The sequence below is a fragment of the Exophiala oligosperma genome (genome assembly GCF_000835515.1).
Source record: "Exophiala oligosperma strain CBS 72588 unplaced genomic scaffold supercont1.5, whole genome shotgun sequence".
In the NCBI taxonomy this organism is placed as follows: domain Eukaryota; kingdom Fungi; phylum Ascomycota; class Eurotiomycetes; order Chaetothyriales; family Herpotrichiellaceae; genus Exophiala; species Exophiala oligosperma.
In genome coordinates this window covers 788,468-807,701 of record NW_015622822.1, presented here as the reverse complement: position 1 = coordinate 807,701, position 19,234 = coordinate 788,468, and the positions used below count along the sequence as shown (strand labels likewise).

The following is a 19,234-nucleotide window of genomic DNA, read 5'->3' as shown; positions in this document are numbered from 1 at the left end:
ACGAGGATGGAGCATACTCCGTACTCATATCCGTACTACAAGGAATAAATTCCTCCTTGATTGAAGCCGGTGCCAGGATCGAACACTTCGTCTACCGAGACACGACGCTTGACTTCCTTTCTCATACTCGTACTATTTCATCCTCGGTGCCTTTTTCGAAACCTTTACGAGCACAATGGGGCGGGCTAACTTCATCAACGTGGCCTGGTTACCTCTCTAGGCGGGCAACTGTACATGGAGTCTCCAGGTACCATCGTACCGACTTCTTCCTGCCGACTGTAACCAACACCGGCGATCACCAACCCCACCACGACTCATATACCATACACATCCTTCAATTCGTCGTCTTCAGAGGGCGACTCGTTGCCAAGTTCCACGCCGCTGTCAATGAACCCTTCCGTTGTATCCGCTCCCACATCCTCGCGTGGCAGTTGATGCACCAGGTACTCCCGGGGCGCGCGTTCCGCCTTTTCCAACACATTTTTCATGTGTTCTTGTACCTGCGGCAGCATTTTGGCTGCACGCGCAATCGTTTCTATTGTGCGATGGTGAGTTGCTCTTACAGTCATGGTCACAGGCTCGTAGTATTCCTGATCAGCCTTCCATGTACTGCCCTCGGCATGACACTCATCCCCCGTGCTAGCCAGGATCTCAGAACCTCGACGTTCGACGAGAAATGAGCACAGCATTTCCAGTCCTCCCTGTCGTAATTCCAACACCGCATACTCGGGGAAGAGCCAGCGATCGCTCGAGGCTTGCTGACCACCAGATGATTGTATCTCAAGGACGATGTGTTTAATGATTGGTTCCGTCCGGGGAGGAGGCGGAGGCGGAATTGGTCGATAACCCCCATATCCCGCTGGACCCGGAGCCTGAGTCTGGGGAAATGTCTGGACACTTCCAGGTGTCGTGTTCGGAGAAGGCGACGGCGTCGGGCGTGCTTGATGCTGCGGTGTACCATAGGTGGACGGGTGAGCGGCCACCGGCGCAGGAGAAGGAGTAGGAATTCGTGAATTGGTTGCTGGTTGTGGTGTGGGTGGTTTGGATTCGGGCTGAACAGGTCTTGGACCGCCGACGGGTACTGGGGTCGATGGTGTCTTGTTTGATGCTTGCTCTGCACTTTTGGCCCGTCGTTCGGACTCTTGTCGCCGCACCACCTCGTTAAATTCGTCAATGTGAGCCTGGAACTCTTTGAGCTGCTCTGGGGAGGCCTTGGATGTTGCCACAACTTTCATTAATTCTTTGAGTTTCGGGTCCGAGGCTGCCCTTGCGGCTAACATCTGAATGACAGGGTCTGTCGTGGTATGTCGCCCGCTGGGCCCGGGAGGTGGGTTAGGTTGCCTTTGAGGCGGTTGTGGTGTCGGAGTGGGTGCTTTCGTTGAAGGTGCAACAGGGATTTTGTTGGGAGGGATGGGGGTGTTCTGATCTTGCCTTTGCACGCCTTCTTGTCGCGTTGCGTTTACAGGAGGGCCTGTTGGCGTGGAAACTCTTGCGGGATGACCAACTGGAGGCGTTGGCTGAGTCTGCGAGGCCGTATTTTGGACCGAAGGAGTTCCCGTTGATCGCTGCGAAGGCGGAGGTGCCGGCGCAGGAGGTCGGGGAATTGTATGCGGCCCAGGTGATTGGTATATACCATAAGGTGGTGCTGGAGGTATCATATGCTTTCCAGTGTGCTGATTGGCATGACGCTGGTATGGCTGGGGGGCAGATGGATCTCTGACTATGTAGAAATAGACGTCGAATATATGTGGCTCAATGGTAATTGTCGCAGCGCCCAACTTCTGCATAGACTTAACATCGGGATTGTTTGGGGGTGCCTCAATCACGCCTTTTCTCTTGACAGGCTTGACCCAGTACTTCTTGAAAACACCCTCACATAGCCACTGCATGCGGGAACGATGAAGTGAGGCGGCAAGGACTGCACTTTCGGCGACGGATTGATATTCATTCGGAGACAGGACTGTTGGCGGCTTCTCTCTTGAAGTTGGCAAAGACTTTTGAGCCCCAAATCGAGCTGAGAAGCCCTCTTCCGTCGCGTCTTGTTTTTCAACTAGACTGGCGCGTTTCGTATATTTACGCTTTTGGCGAGGAGGCTCGACGGACGGTGTAGGTGTTGGAGGTTTGCGAGGCGTCGAGGTGGCAGCAGGCTGAGCCGGGGACGAAGCTCGTCGTTTGGCTCGAGACTCACCCCGATCTCGCGCCGGCAATGTTCTTCTTGGGGGACCTGGATCCGTCATTGTACCTAGGAGAGAGCCAGACTTGGACTGCTTCCATGCATCCTGAAAATGTGCATGTGTAGAATAGATGAAAGCGACATTGAAACACGGTAAATGTTGCGGCGAGGGAAAAGGAAAGTTTAGCGAGGGCCTATTGCAGGGGTCACTGACACATGCTGCGATTTCTCGCTGATCTAGATCACAATCACCATGGTGTGCTGTGAGATACTCGAATTCCACAGTCTTTGGTCGTGAACTTGCTCTTCCCTTTTGCATACGAAGTACATACATCCCGATGTGTCCCGGATGGCCTTCAACAGCTTCTTCCGTAAGGTATACTGGACTCTTGCGGGATGCGGCCTGATATATGCCTTGATGATCGGGGCCTTGACACATCCTACAGTCCAAAGGAACGCAACTTATGCTCATAATATCAATCCGACATATTTCCAGGATCTGAACAATACTGAGCAATTTGGCTTTTTGCGTCATCAGATTCAGCCCTTTACAATTACGACTCGGGACAACGTCACCCTTTTTGCCTGGCACATTCTTCCCCTTCATCTTTATCGGCGACACGAGCAATCGTTGAAGACCCAAGAAAACTTTGGGCTCAAACCCTGGAATGAAGCCAGAAAGACCGAAGGCATCAGACTCCTCCGAGAGGATCCTGATGCAACGATTGTGCTAAGCTTCCACGGGAATGCGGCTCACCTTGCCTCGGCGTATCGTCCTCCTACCTATCAACAAATCTTGAGCAGCTCGACGGCAGATAAGCCTGTCCATGTCATTACTTTCGACTATCGAGGGTTTGGTCTGAGCACGGGCAGCCCGACCGAAGATGGGGTAGTCGAAGACTCGATCGCAATACTGTCTGCCCTCACAGGACTTGATTGTGATAGCAACAACGCAGAGAAAGGGGTAGACCCATCTCGGATTATTCTTTTTGGCCAGTCGATGGGAACTTTCATAGCCACTGCTACCTATCATGAATGGGTACTGAAGCTGGGACGGGCGCCGTTCAAGGCCCTGGTACTCATTGCCAGCTTCACGTCGTTGAGAGAGCTTCTCGAAAGTTATTCCATCAAGGGACTTACACCCCCCTTACTGTCTCCATTACTTCCTTACCCTCGCCTTCAGCAGTGGATTCTCGGCAAGATCGTGGACAAGTGGGAAACAACAGATAAATTGGCAGAACTCGGCGCCAATCCCGACGTTCAGCTACGCTTAACAATGCTGCATGCTCGCGACGATTGGGAAATCCCATGGCGCCAAGGACGTGCGAGCTGGGACAGAGTGCTGCAAGTCGCGTCTAAGGGGGATATTGACTTCTCCAGGAATCTCGACCACGAAGAGTGGAAGAGCGCGGATGGTAAGAAGCAGTTTCAATGGGAGCGCCTTCGACACGGAGGGCACAATAAAATCCCTACCAGTGAACACGCCAAACTCATTCTGATGAGACTGATAGACGGCGAGTACTAGATTTAATGTGACTATAGTTTCTTCATCGTCTCCTTATACTCGCCGCACCTGGTAGCAATAAGACTGAAAATACACGATATAGAAGTGAGTACCTCGCAATGGGGTACGGCCCTCACTAGCGAATTCTAGGCACGACCCGTTGGCGCCCTTCGCTTGGAAGTAGAGCCTATTATTACCCGTACAGTACTAGTTGTAGGTACGATCACTCACACCCGTGCCTCTATCCCTACCTAAGGGTACCTTACCTTGGGCGCTTGGATCCATACTCCGTATTCAGCAGTGGCGCTAAACATCGCCCGTCACGTCAACCTCTCCGCTTGATCATCATTACTGACTGACAGTCCAAGTTAATGACCATTACTCCATAGGAGCACAGCAAGACGCACCCTCGTTTACTACTGGCCATTCATTGTTGTTCGCTTGACTCTGTCGATTTCTTCTAGAACCTGGTCACCATCTCGCGCCTGGCTACAAAGGTTGGAACGCCTGGGCCTAACGAACGTTTTCCCCGTCTTCGCTCCGCAATGATCGAATTGTCGCCAGAGCGCAGCAAGCTGCGATAGCACGACAAAATCACCTGCACCCATGGGCAGGTGCCTGAATGTCGACTTCTACTTCGAGACCTCCCGATGGCCCAGCTGCCACCAGGGTCTCAGAAGATCATGTTGACCAGCGCAAGCCATCGCCACTTCCAACCTTCCGTTCTGTCCACGATCCTGCCAGAGAGACAGCAAGGCCAGACTCCTTGACATCGGGCTCTCACAACTACATAGACGACAATCATCACGCCGACCATGATCGCAGCCACGTATCAGAACGATTCTCCGTTGGTAGCAGCATAGGGAGTGATGGATCGAAAGGGAAGGAAAAAGAAAGAGAAAGGGGAAAAGAGAATGTGTCCGCCTCATACCAGATACCACGCAATTCTGGGGGCTTTCTGCTCGAGCCTGTCGCGAATGCGAAACGAGGATCGCGGGCTTTAGTGACACCTTCTCACAGCGAATCTAGGAGGAAGAGAGACAGCACAGACTCGGAGCTGTCTGTCTCCAAACGAAGATATAGGAACAATGTCAATCTGAACCCCTCTTTCAGAAGCTCGCCTTTGGCTAGCGAGTTCAAAGAAGAACCCGTCGTACACAACCAGTCAACCTCCGATTCTTTGATTCCGGGTACGGACATCCGGAGGTCGTTGTCTTCATCTCAACATGAGCCTCGAACGAATGGAAGTACGACATCACACTCCCGCGATGGCGAGGTTCAATCATCTCGTGGTGCGAGCTTGGGCTATGACCAGGACCCGGCGCAGATTGTACAGATGGCACTTAGCTTGAGCGAAGGTCGACGGAGGCTGGCTTCAGGTCGAAGATATGTCTCGTTGGATCAAGGTGAACGTCGTGTGATTTCCACTGCGTCAACGATCGATCCCAGGAATACAGTGAAAAGGAAAAGTATTGCTCCCTTCCTGGCGACGAACAGACAGAATTCGAGAACTGGGTCGCCAAAAGCGAGACAGGCCAGTCGCCGACCCGAGTCGAAGGATCCCGCATTGGACGAGGATCTTATCGACTTTGACACTGAGATGCCCGATCAAATATCGCCAGCTACGATGACGCGTGTGGAGAAAGCAAAGCTGTACTTCGAACTTGCACACGAGCATCGACGACTCCTCTCACACCTACCACCGATCCGCAGACCTGGTGTCCCGCCACTATCGTCCGAAGCCGAAGCATTGCAGAAAGCATACAACCCTCTCCAGTACGTCCGCAATCGCAAACTGCGCATTTGGGAAAAGACGTCATTTGACAGCGAGGCGGATGGCTGGCACGATGTCGAGAAGGTTCGGGCCTGGGTAGATGCTGTAATCTCGAGCCATACAGAGACTCAGCATGATCCTCTAGAATGCGTTCGTCTACCTCCACTTGATCAGAAAGGAGCAGCTCCGGATGATCAAGAACAAGAAGACTCCCCGGTTGAGCCAAAAAGTGCCACCTCCCCCAGAATACAGGACCCTTATCTGTCCAAACCGACTCGGCCGCGTTCTGACTGGGTCACTCATCCTGCTGATCTCCTCGCAGACGCATATTGGCTGGAGCAAGGCTTGAACAAAATGAAGATCCAAGATCGTGACAATAACCTGATATATCCTCCAAACACTCACTTTAAATTTTCTGGTTGGCGGCATGACACTCCCATAGACATTCCGTCTACGCTACAGCAACGGCACTCCCCCCCTCAACAGGAGTCGGAACCGGTGGCGACGGATGACATTCCTCCTTCTGCTTTACCAGAGCTTCCCACATTCAAGTCCGCCCATTATGTGGACAAGCATCCACGCAGAAGCAAATTCAGAGGGTCTTTACAGGTCAAAGAATCAGACAGTTCGAGGGAACGCTCACGCATACGGCACAAGCTGTTCCACGATAGCGACTCTGATGGATCGGAGTTGTCGTCTTCGGAACAAAATAGTACTGAACGTGGTCGTAGGCGGCTCAGGCGCAAACGGCTACATTCTCCTCTTGGTAAAGATCAGGACGCACCTCGCAGCAGCTCACCCTCCAAACAGTCTCCTCACATCAATGATTCCAGCCAGCCATCGTCGGCTGTGAATTCGAAAAGATCCTCTGTAGACCACTCGGCCTTGACCAAAATCCTCAAGGTTGAAAATCTGAAGAAAGCTTCACCTCTCAACCGATCCCGCAATAGGGACGAATCGTCTCGTCCCACATCCATGAGAGGACCAATGCGTTCAAGTCTGGACCAAGAGCGAGCCCCACGAGCATCTAGCGACTACGATACTGCCACTGCTCAGAATTCGCCTGCCGTTCCGCATTGGCCAAGCATTGCAATCAATCTTTCACCTCCTCCAAGTCGAAGCTCGTCGCCAACAAGGAAGCACATGTCCTCAATCCTTCACCCTTTCCACCGCAAGCAAGATTCGAAGGAGGTTGAGCACATCAGCGCTACTGATTTTGCGCGTGGTCCATCAGTGCAGCCAAATCAATCTGCAGGTGAAATCAAGTATCATTCAGACAGTAACGGTTCGCGTGGCACTAGCCCAATGACGAGAGGTATGAGTTCAGTGTCAAGACCTGGGACCGAATCTACGCATACCGACGACTTAGGTCCGCTACTCTCGGGCGACAATAAGTCTCTTTCCATCAGTAAGGTTACAACCCGCTCGGCAGGTACTGTTGGAAGTGATCATTCCAAGTTACGCGGGATCTTCAAGGGTGGTCGTATCGCCGAGCTTGTTGGTAATGAAGTCTCTAGAGTTGGGGATTTCATCTGGAAGCGTGATCCCCCTCCATCTGACAGACATAGGCCATCAATGTCTGACTCTAGTCTTCGCTCATATCGTGGTGGTTCAGATTCGGAAAAGGAGACGAATGTCAATGGCATCGTCATAAAACAACCCCCACCTATGCACCCACGATCAAGGTCATCGACTGTGTCAAGCACCAAAAGTGAACGCCTTTCGCCAACAGTTTCGCGGCTCAGCCCAACTGCCAGTGGCCGACCTCAATACAACAATCCCAACCTCCCAAGCTTCGTGTCACCCTTTCAAAGGGATAGGGAACAGCAGCAACGGAAACAAGCATTGTCGCCTGGTGCTGATGGCGTCAGGATGGATAGTACAGATCGTATTTCCCGACTTGCAGCGCAACATAGGTCTTCGTCTCATTCGCCGCGTCTTGGTCGACTGGCTCTGCCTAAGCTCGACACAGGAAATGCAATGCCACCGAGCGACCTGGATCGGAAGCAGAGCTACGGCTTCGGAGCGGCTATTGACCTAAGTCGATCCCGAGACGCATCGGAGCTATTGAACAATGCTCTCGGTGCAACGACAGGCTTGACGGGTATTCACGGTAGTCGATCTGCTGGCGACCTGACGCGTGTTCCCACCACGTCAGATGCTGGTGATGACGAGGCCGAAGGTACTGGTACATCCTGGCGTGACATTGGTCGTGCTGAAGCTCTCTTGTACAGCTCGACAGTGAAGGCGCGAGAAATTGGTCGTCGTGCGGAAGAGGAAAGGCCTGAGATTCCCAGGTTTTATCTCGACACACTCACTCCTGCAGACAGGGACTTGCACATGTCACAACGTCAGCGATATAAGAAACGCGAATATTACATCATGGCGGCCAAGAATATCATGAGTAATCTGGACAATCACTCCTCGGCCTTTAACGAGAAACTCAACCTCTTCAGTACAGAGGTCGCTCCTCGCCTCCACATGCAACTCCAGACGTTGGAAGACATGATCGAGAACAGGATGACGCCGCAGATCAGGACGGCGGCCGACCACGCGGGGGAACTGAGCATGAAATTGACCACGACGAGTACCCTTGCGGTGAAGGAGCTGAACGATTCCATCGAGAAGGCGATGCGAAACAGGCGAAGAGGTCCAATCAGACTCTTGCGATTGTTGCTGTTTGCCGGGATCGAGTGGACCGTGGTCAGTTTGTTGTGGTTGATCTGGGCCGTCGTCTCCGTGGTGCGTCTGGTCACCGGTACGTTTCGAGCAGTTGGTGGGGTGGTCAAATGGGTTCTCTGGATCAATTGACAGTTCCGTTATGTGTTCTGTCATCGAGTTCTCTTTGATTTTTTTTTGGATTTCTTTGGTCCTCTGTCTGATTTTTTCTTGTTTCTCTCGTGCGCATTGAACGAGAAATGTCTAAAGCGATGCGAAGCGAAAGTCGGCAACCCCATTTTTTTTCTCTCTTCTAGGAATGGGACAGGACGGGATCTTGGGATTTACATAGTATATATATAGTACTCGAAAAGGGAGTAGAAAATACGCTTAATGATGTTGCTTCGTGATGGTGGGAATGGCGGTGGTTTGTGATTACGACTCCCCTGTAGACAGACAATGTTCTTTGATCGTCATTTTTTGCGCGTCGATGCCATTTGTGAGTGGGTGGGGTGGTCCGTAACAACCACCTCCCCCTTCCAACAGATTCGGACCCGGACCCTTTGAATTTGAACTCCTGAATCTTTCAATCTCGATACGTCTTGTTACTCGATCACTGACTAGGAGAGAGAGAGAGAGACGGAGGAGCTCCAGCCATGAGACGGTTTGTCTATTTAAAAATCCCCGTCCCCTTCCCACTCGACAAACACCAGAAAATACAAAGTGTTGTGCTCGCACACAAGTACGGTCACAAGCACAAGCACGAACCAGAAGCAAAAAGAAGAAGAAGAAGAAGAAGAAGAAGAAAAAAGAGGAATCACTACTCCTTCCTCAGTGGGCTCCCGACGACGGGTCTGAAGCCGAGGCCGTTCGCACCACCGCCACCGCCGACCGCCAGAGTTCTCCTTCTGTCGACTCCCCCCCCCCTCGTCCCACGCAGCTTTAGTCGAAACTTGTCTCCGTTGCCCCGGTCGTTTGCCGTCCGTTTCTGCGTCTTCTCCTCTCCCAGATTGTCGTCGTCGTCGTCACCATCGTCGAAAAGAGACCGGCCGGTCTGTTTCGGAGGTGCGCTCATCATCATCTTTTCCGTCCCCGAACCGACACCGACACCGGTACCGGCGACGCCCGTCACCACACCCTTACTCCTCACGTAAGGAGTCAATGGTGTCGCGGCGGTCCTCGGGTCGTAATCGACATTCAGGTCCACCTTTTCCGACCGTGGCGTTCTGGTATTTATCGCCGTTTTGGACCGTGATGGACCGGTCATCGACCCTGAAGGTGAAGACGACAACGACTCGTCCCGTGCCGCCGACGTCGCCAAAGCGTCTGGCAGTTCGTAAAACTGCATGGTCTCGCCCGCCGTCGCCGCGGCAGGTGAATTGTAAGCCGAACTGATCTCACCTTCTGACTCGTCGTGGCCGGCGAGCACGGAATCGTCATCCTGCTCATCGTCCGCGTGCATCACACTAGTGTCGAGGTCGACGTTGGACTCGTCCATGCTGTTTTCGTCTCTGGCCTCTTCGGCTGCCGCTCCTCGAAAAGAAATTTCATCCTCCTCGTCATGCTGAGCAGCGGCCACATTCTTACAAGCAGACACATTTGCGTCTTGATAGGTGAAATGACTGGCCGGCAGACTCTTTCTCTTCTTTGAACTCAAATGGCCACCTTCATTCTTCAACATCCGAGGTTCCATACTCTTTCTCCTCCTTGAACCTCCACGGGGCATGATACCAGTGTCCACCGAAAACAGGCCTTCATCCACCCACGACTGTTTGCGATGACACTCGAGAACCCATGCAACACCGACACAAAGGACTTGGCCTCCTGCACTTCGAACCTTTTCGAGCGTCCTCTTACCGCCGTCCTTGTATATGACGTGGGTAATGCCAATGACCTGGCCATTGTGACCAGGAGTCTCGGCTGCCTCGTTCTGGGCGGCTCGCGGGTTCCATCGCCACTCCTTGACGCAGCGTGCCCCCATGGCCGTGAGAAGATCAACGTAAATTGCCGAAGCATCACTGCCTTCACTCGTGTGAATGTCACAGTGGACAACGGCACCGTTGAGGGGTCCGTCGCTGATGGCTTTGAGTGGTGTTCGCGCCGGAGTCTTGCTCTTCAAACTCGTTGATGGCGTTTTGCTTCTGCTTTTTGACACTGTAGCGGGTGTCGTAGCCGGTGCCGGTGTTGCAACCGCATCGGACGCAGCATGAGACGGTGTGCTGATGCTCTTCCTTCTGCTAGAATTGGTAGACCGAGCGTAGCTTGGTGTCGTAGTGTTGGCTGCAACAGACATGACGGTAGACGGAGGAGGAAGCATGCTCGTTCTTGCAGTTCTCACCGAAGGTGCAGGTGTCTTGAAGATATACGAGCCGATTGTCATCATCGTATCGTCGTTGGCGGTGGGCTGTGCGGTTTCAGTTTCCTCTTGGTGATCCTCAATTTCGAGGTCCGACGACATCTCCTCCTCGGGTAGTTCGATACCATCGAGTGTGCTGTCGCCGAAATCTTCAACTGCAAAACTATACTGCCCAGGTGTCGAAAAGGCAGTAGAGAGAGTGTATGCAGGGCTTGGTGCTGCACTTCGAATGCGTCGTTGCGGTGATGAACTCAAAGTTTCACTGCCATTGTCAACAGGAGCACGCATAGCACTGATGATGGCCGTATCAATCGGGCCGCCGAGAGCGAGACTTCTCCTCTTGGCCGACAAAGAGTTGGACGTGGATAACGACCTAGGTCGCTTGCGTTGCATCTTGATGGGAGACGAAGTTGCGGGAATCTCACCCTCTGGACGAAGGGGGACCTTTGCCACCGTATGCACAACTCGTGTAGCGTTTGGATCTGGTCGGATGGGAGTCACATCAAAGTCCATTTCTATGCTCTTCTCAATAGCCATGGGAGTGAGTCCAACTGCTGATGGAGAGATTGCAACGCTAGTTGATGCATCACCGATGACTGTACCCCCAATGATTTCTGTATCTGCCGATTCGTGAGACTCACTTTCTGGAACTGGTTCATCGAGTTCAAACGCGGCAGCAGCAGGACGAGGAGGTGAGTTTTCGTCTCCGTAATTCTCTGAAGAATTTGACAAGACGGAATGCTCTTCTTCGACCATCGAAAGCCTATGAGCTAGCACAGTAGGTTCAAGTTCTTCGTCATCAGTAGTTGCTTCAGCTTCACCATCAGCCATTCCCTCGGCTTCATTTGCTAGAGCCTTGAAATCGACCATGGCAGTGTCGGAGGCATTGGTGAACTTGATCAGATCCGTTGTCAACTCGCCAGGTTCATGGCTAGACACTTCAGAATCGTCATCCTGTCCTTCTTCCAACGACTCATCGGCATTCTCGTCTCCTTCAGTGTCACCTTGCTGCTGCATGATCTGATGAAGATCTTCCTCCTGGGCAGGATCTTTCGCGAGCTCCTCAGTTTGTTCCTCGAACTCTTGGGCAGCCATACCCTCACCAAAGAAATCTGGCTGTGCTGGACTTCCTGTTGATGACGATGCAAAGGATAGTCGAGCGGCGACCGACTTTCTCTTCTGTGCCTGCTTTGCTGGAGTATCTTGCCTATTCACCTCGACAGATCCGGCGACATGCACTTGTGCGAGCGGCGAGAATACAACGTCTGAGATAGGTGTCTTGCTCGTCGAGCTCATTCTCTTCTCCGGGCTGGCTGCACGCCAGTCGCGAACCTGTGCTACAAGTGGAGTGAAACCAAGACCTCTGGACGCACTGGGAGGTGCGATGCCAGTGGAAAGCCGTGAGTGGAGAGTTACACCACTGGCATTAGGACGGCTTCGCACGACTGGTGTTTGGTCCGAAGCGAGTTCGTCCTCGGACTCGTCATCAATATCTCGCAGACGGTGAAAGAGGGCGTTCGGTAATCGCAGCTTCTTACTGGAAACCTGTTGAATGGGCTGAGGAGTATTCTCATTCTCTGAGGCTTCTGTCAGGGCATCTTCTTGAACGGTCCCGTCTTCCATTTCTTCGTCGAAGGTGCCTTGCTCTACCAATGCTGTATCAAGAACAGTCTCATCGTTGTCTGCTTCAGAATCTCCATCCGTTTCGAGGTCATCAGCAGGAACGAGAGATCCTGGTTCAATGACTGCATCATCTGCGTCGTATCTGTCCTCATTCGGTGCAGCGGAGTCACGCAGCTCAAGGTCCTCATCTGGCATCTCGGCCACAGGCTTGACTTTGTCGGCTTTTAGTGGGCTCCTAATGTTCAAGACAGACTGATCAAAGTCCATCTCGTTCATCGTCTCTTGAGCAATCTCTTCATCGCTCATCTTATAAACCCGAGCGCCACGTTGAGGAGACATGGAAGGTCTAAAGTGGGAAGACATGACAATGTCAACATCTCCAGGTGATTTTGTCTGCTCTACAGGAGTAGCTTGCTTCTTGACAGGTGAAGGCGAAAACCGAGCTGGGGTCTTCTGCTTTGATGGAGAGAACAGACGTCTCGCTGGCGAAGACATGAGTGCTGATTTCAACGGCGACTGCTTCGACTTCATAGCTGAAGGAGGAAAGACAATGGTGTCTGCCAACCCGCGTTTTGGAGACTGTAGCAATTGCTGTTGATTCTTTGGGTTCAAAGCCAAAGAGCTGTTGTTGTTGTGCGAATCTTGTATTTGTGCGCGGAAAATGGTCACGCCTTCTGGTGCACGACGCGGAGACTCTTTCAAAATATCTTTGAACGGTGAAGATGGCATTCGTCGAGGTGGGCTCATGAGTCCGGGAGATGTGTTTGATCTCTGTTTCTCCGGTGACTGGAGTGCAGGTGTGAAATCGAGTGTTTTAACAGGCGACATTGGTCGTATTGGCGAGACATGTCCTCTCTTCGGGGAAAGACTGAGATCACGTACGGGAGTCTTGTCACCTGCGAGCTCATCTTCATCGTCACTATCGACGGGCGCTGCTTTGGCGACTTGCGTAATCTTCTTGGGAGTCAACACTCGCGGCATGACCTTTTCGGTCTCGGATTCGGCAGCTTTCGAGGCCTTTGTGGCTCTCGTAGTGCCACGAGTCGATTTCGTGGTCGCAGCAGGCTTGCGGATAGGCTTTGCACGCATTCCCTTTGAATTCGTTTCTGCTTTCTTCGTCGCCGCAGCAGAAGAAACAGGGCCTTTCTTCACGCCTTTCGCTCTGGAGGTTGTGATAGGCTGCTTGTTTTCTTTCTCGTCGTCCTCATCATCCTCGGGCAGGTCTTGGAAAGTGACCCTCTTGCGTGTTGGTGCGGGTATGACAACGTTGACTGCAGACCCTGCCGCGGTAGCCGATGCTGTTGACCCGGACCTCGCTCGTGTCTGTCGTGTCGTCACTGGCGCCGATGCAGGCTCGACAGGCTCAACTGCCGTGTCTTCCTTCTTTGCTCGACCTCTAGTCTTGCGCACGGTCGTGATGGGCTCCGAAGTAACTTTTTCAGGCTCTGCCTTTGTTGCTGCCTTGGTCGATCTACCTCGTCTCTTAGGTTCATGCTCGACCTCGGGTTCTTCGGACTTTTCGTCTCCCTTGGCTGTCGTTACATTTCTTTTAGCCCGCATAGCAGCTGACTTGGTTGTTGCTGCTGTCGTCGTCGACTTTTCTTTCTTTTCTTTGGCTGCTGTCTTCTTGGCAGGTTGTGGTTCGGGCTCTGGAACGGCGGCATCTAATGGCGTGACTTTTATTCGTCGTCTAGGCGCAGCCGCGAGTGTGGATGTGGATGTGGAGGCCGAGGCATTGGACGTCGTGGTTCGAGTCGATCGTGCTGCTCGAGTTGTTCCCAGCTGTGTTTGAGCAGCAGCAACAGTGATCTCGTCCTCATCGTCGTCGCTCCCGTTGCCTTCGACGACTGGAGTCGATCGTCGCGTGGCCTTGGCCCTCTTCGTTTCTGTTTTCTTCGAGACTCGAGACTTTGACTCTATGGCTTTTGCCTTGGTTGTTTTCGGGACCGCTTTGGAGGTCGTGGCTGTCTTTCGTTTGGGCGCTTCCTCGAGAGATGGCGTCGCGGCTGTATCGGCAGCTCGAGCGCGCGTGACGCGTCGTGGCTTCGCCGGGCTGGCGGGCTTCCTGGGAGCCATGTTGGGAATTTACGGGTAGCTCGATGATGATGGGAAATTTTGGTTCGTTTCAAAGGTTACGGTCACTATACGGAGTAAGTGGTGCACATTTGGAACCGTTTCTTTGGGTTGTTGGTGGAGGGCTCTCTATCACGGTGTCCGCAGGGTCGTTGGTGTTATCTGTTCGAGGGTGGATAGTCGGTGTCGATGGAGACCTGGCGTTAGTGAGCAAGAGAAACAAAGCATAGAGGGAAAAGGTTTATGAGATTTTGAATGGTGACGATCGAGGTTGTTTACAAGACTGGTTGTTGATATGCCCAAATAGGTTTAGTCATGTTGTTTTTATCTGAAGTCGGATTCTGATTGGCGCCCGGATCGACACCAAATTGATCTACGAGTACGAGTACACAGTTTTGTCCATTGTTTTGTTTGTCAGTTGACCTCGCACGAGACAGTTTCATCTCCTGTAAATGCTCCCTACAGTGACTTGATGTTGCATGAAACATTATTCCATTATCGTGTCTATCTATTTCCAATCGTCTAGCAGTGCCGCGGCGAGTATTACCTTGTCCAACCCCGACATCTACCAACTTTTATTCATGATATCATATACAATGATGAGCATCTCACCACCTCAAAAGCCAGTCTAACAGCTCAAGCTGTAGATGGGTGTCGTGGGCGGAGGGGATCCAGCACCAACGAGACCAAAACTAGGGCTGGCACCGGTGTCTTGGAGAATGTACCACCAGGTGTTGACGCCTTTGGCGAATGCGTGGCAGGCAACATCATCGTAGTAGGTCTTTGCGTTGTCGACCGAAGCCACGGCTTGACCACTGCTTGGGCCCGAAACAGGCCATCCGGTCTCGGTGATCCAGACTGGCTTGCCCTGGCTCGCTGCGACGGTGACGGAGTAGTCATCCCAGAAGGTGGCATTGGCGTTACCGATGCTGTTGGCCTTTGTGGTCTGTGCATAATGTGTCAGTCAGGATGATTCTTTTGTGAAACATGCAAATTCCAACTACAAAAGAAACTCACCTCGTAGTACGGGTAGGCATCGACACCCAAAAAGTCGCAGTCTCCAATCAGAGCATTCTGGCTTGAGTTTGTCCAGACATTGTAAGTGTCGACGTGGCCGACTGGTGCACCTGAAAGTGGTGTACCGGCGATGGCGGATCGGACCTGAGATATGTAGTTTTGAATGACGGCCGGGCCAGCACCAACTCCTTCGTGGTTCTCAATGCCAATGGGCGTGATCCGGTAGATATCCTCCGAACCCACACTGATACCGGCGACGAGAGGGCCAAGCGAGCTACCGTATTGTTCGATCGCGGCCTTCAAGGCGGCAAGTTCATTGGCGAATGTATCGCCCGAAGCCCACAGACCGAGCAGCAACGACGTGCCGGTGTTGATGGCAGCTGGGATGGCCGAGATGGGGGTGTTTGTGGTGCCATCTTGGATCATGGTATAAAGGCGGGCCGAGGTGTAGCTGGAGCCAGCCAGGTTTTTGGCCGAGTTGAAGTCAGCCTCGAACGCAGCTTGATCTCTTCCGGTCGAGCCGTAGTTGAAGCCCTTGTAGGCAGCAAGGGTGGAAGGAAGGGCAGCCACGAAGGCCAGAAGCTGTGCGGGGCGCATGACGAATGTAGTTGTATATGTAGACTTGTAACGAATGTCCAAAGAAAAAATGAAGATACAGTTTGTCTGGTACAGATTATGGGATATAAAAGAAGAGCAAGAGAGAAGAAATAAGATCCGACACAGACGGAATACGAGGCGACTAGTTATACAAACTGCGCAGGCAAGGGAAAAAAAAGAGGCACCTACAGGGAACCGAAGTGGCGAGCAGATCGAGGCGCAGGGACAAAAGCCAAAAAAGATGGTGATGGGGTGGAGAGACTCAACGCTGCTGCATGCTGTACTCGTAGCCAATATTCACCGGTTGCTAGTCGATGGGAGAGACAATTCGGGAGGGAAAACTGGGGAAGAATTCCATCATTGACGAGCCGGCTATCGATACGGAGTACGAGTCGATGGAATATTGTGGATGGCGTCGTAATGCGGGAATCGAGTGGGCAAGAAAAAAAAATACTTGGTGGTAGAAGAGAAAAGAGATGCTGATGGCCATGTCAGCTAGTGACGTACCTGCATAAGTCTTTTCTTTCTTCTCACGCATTCTATCCTTCGTACTCAGTAATACTCGTTACTATTCTTACCACATGCTAGTGCTCCGGAGTTACCTACAGTACTACTGTATAGTGGTCAAAGCCCTCACACCAACAACAGGTGCTGGACAGTCAAACCCACCATCCTCTGCCGCACCTAAAACTTATCCATTGACCGTTCACGACGAGAGACGCACAACTCCACATCGATGCATCATCAGCCACACGAATTGATCCTTGTACTGTACGAATCGTCCATAGTATCAACATCTCAACGTACCGAGTGTATGACTGTGTAATGAGAACACCGCAGAAAGAGAAGATAAAAAACCTCCATGGCACTGATGCGACACATTGAGACTACTACATGGAATAATAGTTACATATAATCCTCCTTTGCAGTCATATTCGCATGCACAAGATCAAAATACATTTTTCCCTCTACTAAAATCACTCTTCACAGCTTCATACCCAATGCCTTGTGCACTTTCATGCTCTGTCGGATACTTAAATCCAACATAATCTCCTCACTGCCTCCAGGAATCTTGTAGGCCAGAGTGTCTCGGTACAGTCTTTCGACCTTTCCACCTTGGCCACCTCGCGAGTATGCGAGACCCCCAAAGATCTGAGCGGCTTCCTTGGTGCAGAACTCGAATGTAGTCGTAGCTTGAGCCTTGAGACCGGCAATGGCACCTCCGAGTCTCAACATGGCTTCCGTCTCGCCCATTTTCTGGCACTGGTACACCACATTCTCCAACCAGGCGTAGCTGGCCTCAGTCTGTCGGGCCATATGGGCGAGTTTCAAACGAATCACAGGATGATCGATGAGTTTCTTGCCAAACGTTCTTCTCTTGGAGGCATATTTGACCGACTCTTCGAAGCACACCCGGGAGAACCGCAAACACTGGATTATGATACCAATGCGTTCGTGGTTGAAGTTGGTCATGATCACTGTTGACGAGGTTAGTTCTCGTCCCAACACGCCGACGCCGTGTCAGATGGCTCCTGCTCACCTTGGAAGCCGCGGTCCTTCTTGCCCAACAAGTTCTCAACGGGCACCTTGACATCTTCAAATGTGATGTACGTCGTACCAGAACTCCAAACACCCTGGCAGTCCATGCGTCGAGTGCTGACACCTTCTCCGCGCTCAATCAACAACAAGCTGACGCCATTCATGCCAGGACCGCCTGTTCTGACAGCGGTGGTGAAGTAATCGCACCAAATACCATTGGTGATCCATTTCTTCCTAGAGGGCAATGTCAGCACTTCCCAGTAGCGTGCATGAGTAAACCGACAAGAACTTACTCTCCGTTGACGATGAAATGCTTTCCATCCTCAGTGAGCTTGGCTTCACATGTGAGGTTGGCCACATCGGAACCGGCATCGGGCTCGGTGATGGCCAGGCAGATTCTCTTGTCACCCGAAAGAATGCCAGGCAGAATGCGATTAACCAACTCCTTCTTACCATACTTGACCAGCGGTGGACATCCAATGCCATATCCGCCGATCAAGTTCCAAACAAGACCACCTGAGCCAGTCCGAGAGAGCTCGTCGGTCAGGAGCATCTCGTGGAACAAATCCCACTTCTCCGCAGGTACGCTCTTGACTCCATTCTTGACCAGATGCTTGGGATATTTCACTCCGAGCAAGCCGGCAAGGTAGCCTCGTTCACCCATTTGCTTATAGATGGTGTCTGGGACTTTCTTGCCCTCATCCCACTCGGTCACGTATGGCTCGATCTCGGATTCGACCCATTCTCGGACTTCGGCACGGAGGGCAGCATGCGTTTCGTTGTAGTAGGGCGAGTGATACTGTGGTCTATGTCAGCATACGATCCTCTGAGTCCATCAGGGTCGTGTACTTACGCCTTGGTACCAATTGGGGTCACCGAACGGAATGAGGTCGCCGAAGGGATCAAGCGCCTCAGCCTCCTCTGCCGCACCTGGGCCTGGTGCCGGAGCGACGGTTCCAGATTCGGCCTGCGGGACAACCTTCTTCTTCTCTTGCGGCGGAGGTGTAGCCGGGGGCGTTGGTGGTGCCGCAGCCTTCTTGGTATCTAACGAACCAACCTGGAGTTTGCCCTTGTATTTCTTGAGGATGCTCTCATTGTGGTATTTCCAGAACTGCTTCGAGGCGTCTTTTCCTGCCACTCGCTGGAGGACTATCGATCGAGGTTAATAACCGGGCGCCGCGTGTGTTGTAGAACGGCTGGGACGGGACTTACTCTTCTTGCCACCTGCGATTGCGGTTAGTATTGTTTGCAGCAGCGGCGGGAAAAGGTGACTTGCCTGGATGCTCATCTTGAAACTTGGTGAGGTCGTAGACATCCTCGTCGACCACAATATAGAGATTATCTGCCTTGTTATGGGACGACACATCCGCGAGGGAGAATGTTTTGGACATGGTGAATAGAGGGATGGTCGCTTCTAGGTCTGGAAAATCAAGGTCAACTGTACGATGGACAACAAGAGAAACAAAAGGCCTGATTTGACAATGTGAAGAATAAGAAGAAGAAGTCTACAAGGTCTGGAATGAGTACAATAGTAGCAGTAGTAGTAGTAGTTACAAGGAGAGGGAGAGAGCGAGCGCATGGACTCGGTTGGGTCTTGTGCCCAGTGTGAAGAAGGGCAGATTGAGGTGGTCCTTTCACATGCCAAACAACAACAGACCGACGATGATGACAAGCAACCCAAACGACAGGCCTGTCACATTATTTCCCATTCTCCTTACTTACAGTACGGAGTCTCCGTACTTCGTACCCTACCAACCTAAAGTAAGTTCAAAATGGAGGACCGGGGGCGCGGTATTGCTCGATGCTGACCTGCTTCGGCCTTTGTCGATGTTCTCATTCGTGCGGACATTTTACTGAAGTTGGTCATCTGATTGTCGCGAACAGATAAAAACGGAGTACGAGTAATCGATTTAGTTTGAA

The 19,234-nt window shown here is 52.1% G+C and overlaps 6 protein-coding genes across 6 annotated transcripts; 2 read left to right on the top strand and 4 right to left on the bottom strand.

The window, feature by feature from the left end:
- Positions 1-72: 72 nt before the first annotated feature.
- On the bottom strand, positions 73-2,279 carry PV06_05673 (uncharacterized protein). Its single transcript, XM_016406701.1, has one exon. The coding sequence runs from the start codon at positions 2,235-2,237 to the stop codon at positions 315-317; it is 1,923 nt and encodes a 640-aa protein (XP_016262305.1). The 5' UTR covers positions 2,238-2,279; the 3' UTR covers positions 73-314.
- Positions 2,280-2,428: 149 nt separating this feature from the next.
- PV06_05672 (uncharacterized protein) lies at positions 2,429-3,698 on the top strand (the record flags this gene model as incomplete). Its single annotated transcript, XM_016406700.1, has 1 exon — positions 2,429-3,698. Exon 1 carries the CDS (start codon positions 2,523-2,525, stop codon positions 3,696-3,698), a length of 1,176 nt encoding a protein of 391 aa, XP_016262304.1. The 5' UTR covers positions 2,429-2,522.
- A 359-nt stretch (positions 3,699-4,057) lies between these two features.
- PV06_05671 (uncharacterized protein) lies at positions 4,058-8,514 on the top strand. Its single transcript, XM_016406699.1, has one exon. The coding sequence runs from the start codon at positions 4,300-4,302 to the stop codon at positions 8,260-8,262; it is 3,963 nt and encodes a 1,320-aa protein (XP_016262303.1). The 5' UTR covers positions 4,058-4,299; the 3' UTR covers positions 8,263-8,514.
- Positions 8,515-8,929: 415 nt separating this feature from the next.
- Positions 8,930-14,420, bottom strand: PV06_05670 (uncharacterized protein; the record flags this gene model as incomplete). Its single annotated transcript, XM_016406698.1, has 1 exon — positions 8,930-14,420. Exon 1 carries the CDS (start codon positions 14,162-14,164, stop codon positions 8,930-8,932), a length of 5,235 nt encoding a protein of 1,744 aa, XP_016262302.1. The 5' UTR covers positions 14,165-14,420.
- Positions 14,421-14,539: 119 nt separating this feature from the next.
- On the bottom strand, positions 14,540-16,223 carry PV06_05669 (uncharacterized protein). Its single transcript, XM_016406697.1, has 2 exons — positions 15,179-16,223; positions 14,540-15,107 (listed from the first exon to the last, which is right to left on the bottom strand). Exons 1-2 carry the CDS (start codon positions 15,773-15,775, stop codon positions 14,790-14,792), a joined length of 915 nt encoding a protein of 304 aa, XP_016262301.1. The 5' UTR covers positions 15,776-16,223; the 3' UTR covers positions 14,540-14,789.
- A 410-nt stretch (positions 16,224-16,633) lies between these two features.
- Positions 16,634-18,949, bottom strand: PV06_05668 (uncharacterized protein). The gene is made up of 6 exons (XM_016406696.1): positions 18,591-18,949; positions 18,527-18,538; positions 18,168-18,463; positions 17,608-18,113; positions 17,316-17,548; positions 16,634-17,253 (listed from the first exon to the last, which is right to left on the bottom strand). The coding sequence occupies exons 1-6, from the start codon at positions 18,703-18,705 to the stop codon at positions 16,760-16,762; spliced, it is 1,656 nt and encodes a 551-aa protein (XP_016262300.1). The 5' UTR covers positions 18,706-18,949; the 3' UTR covers positions 16,634-16,759.
- Positions 18,950-19,234: the final 285 nt, after the last annotated feature.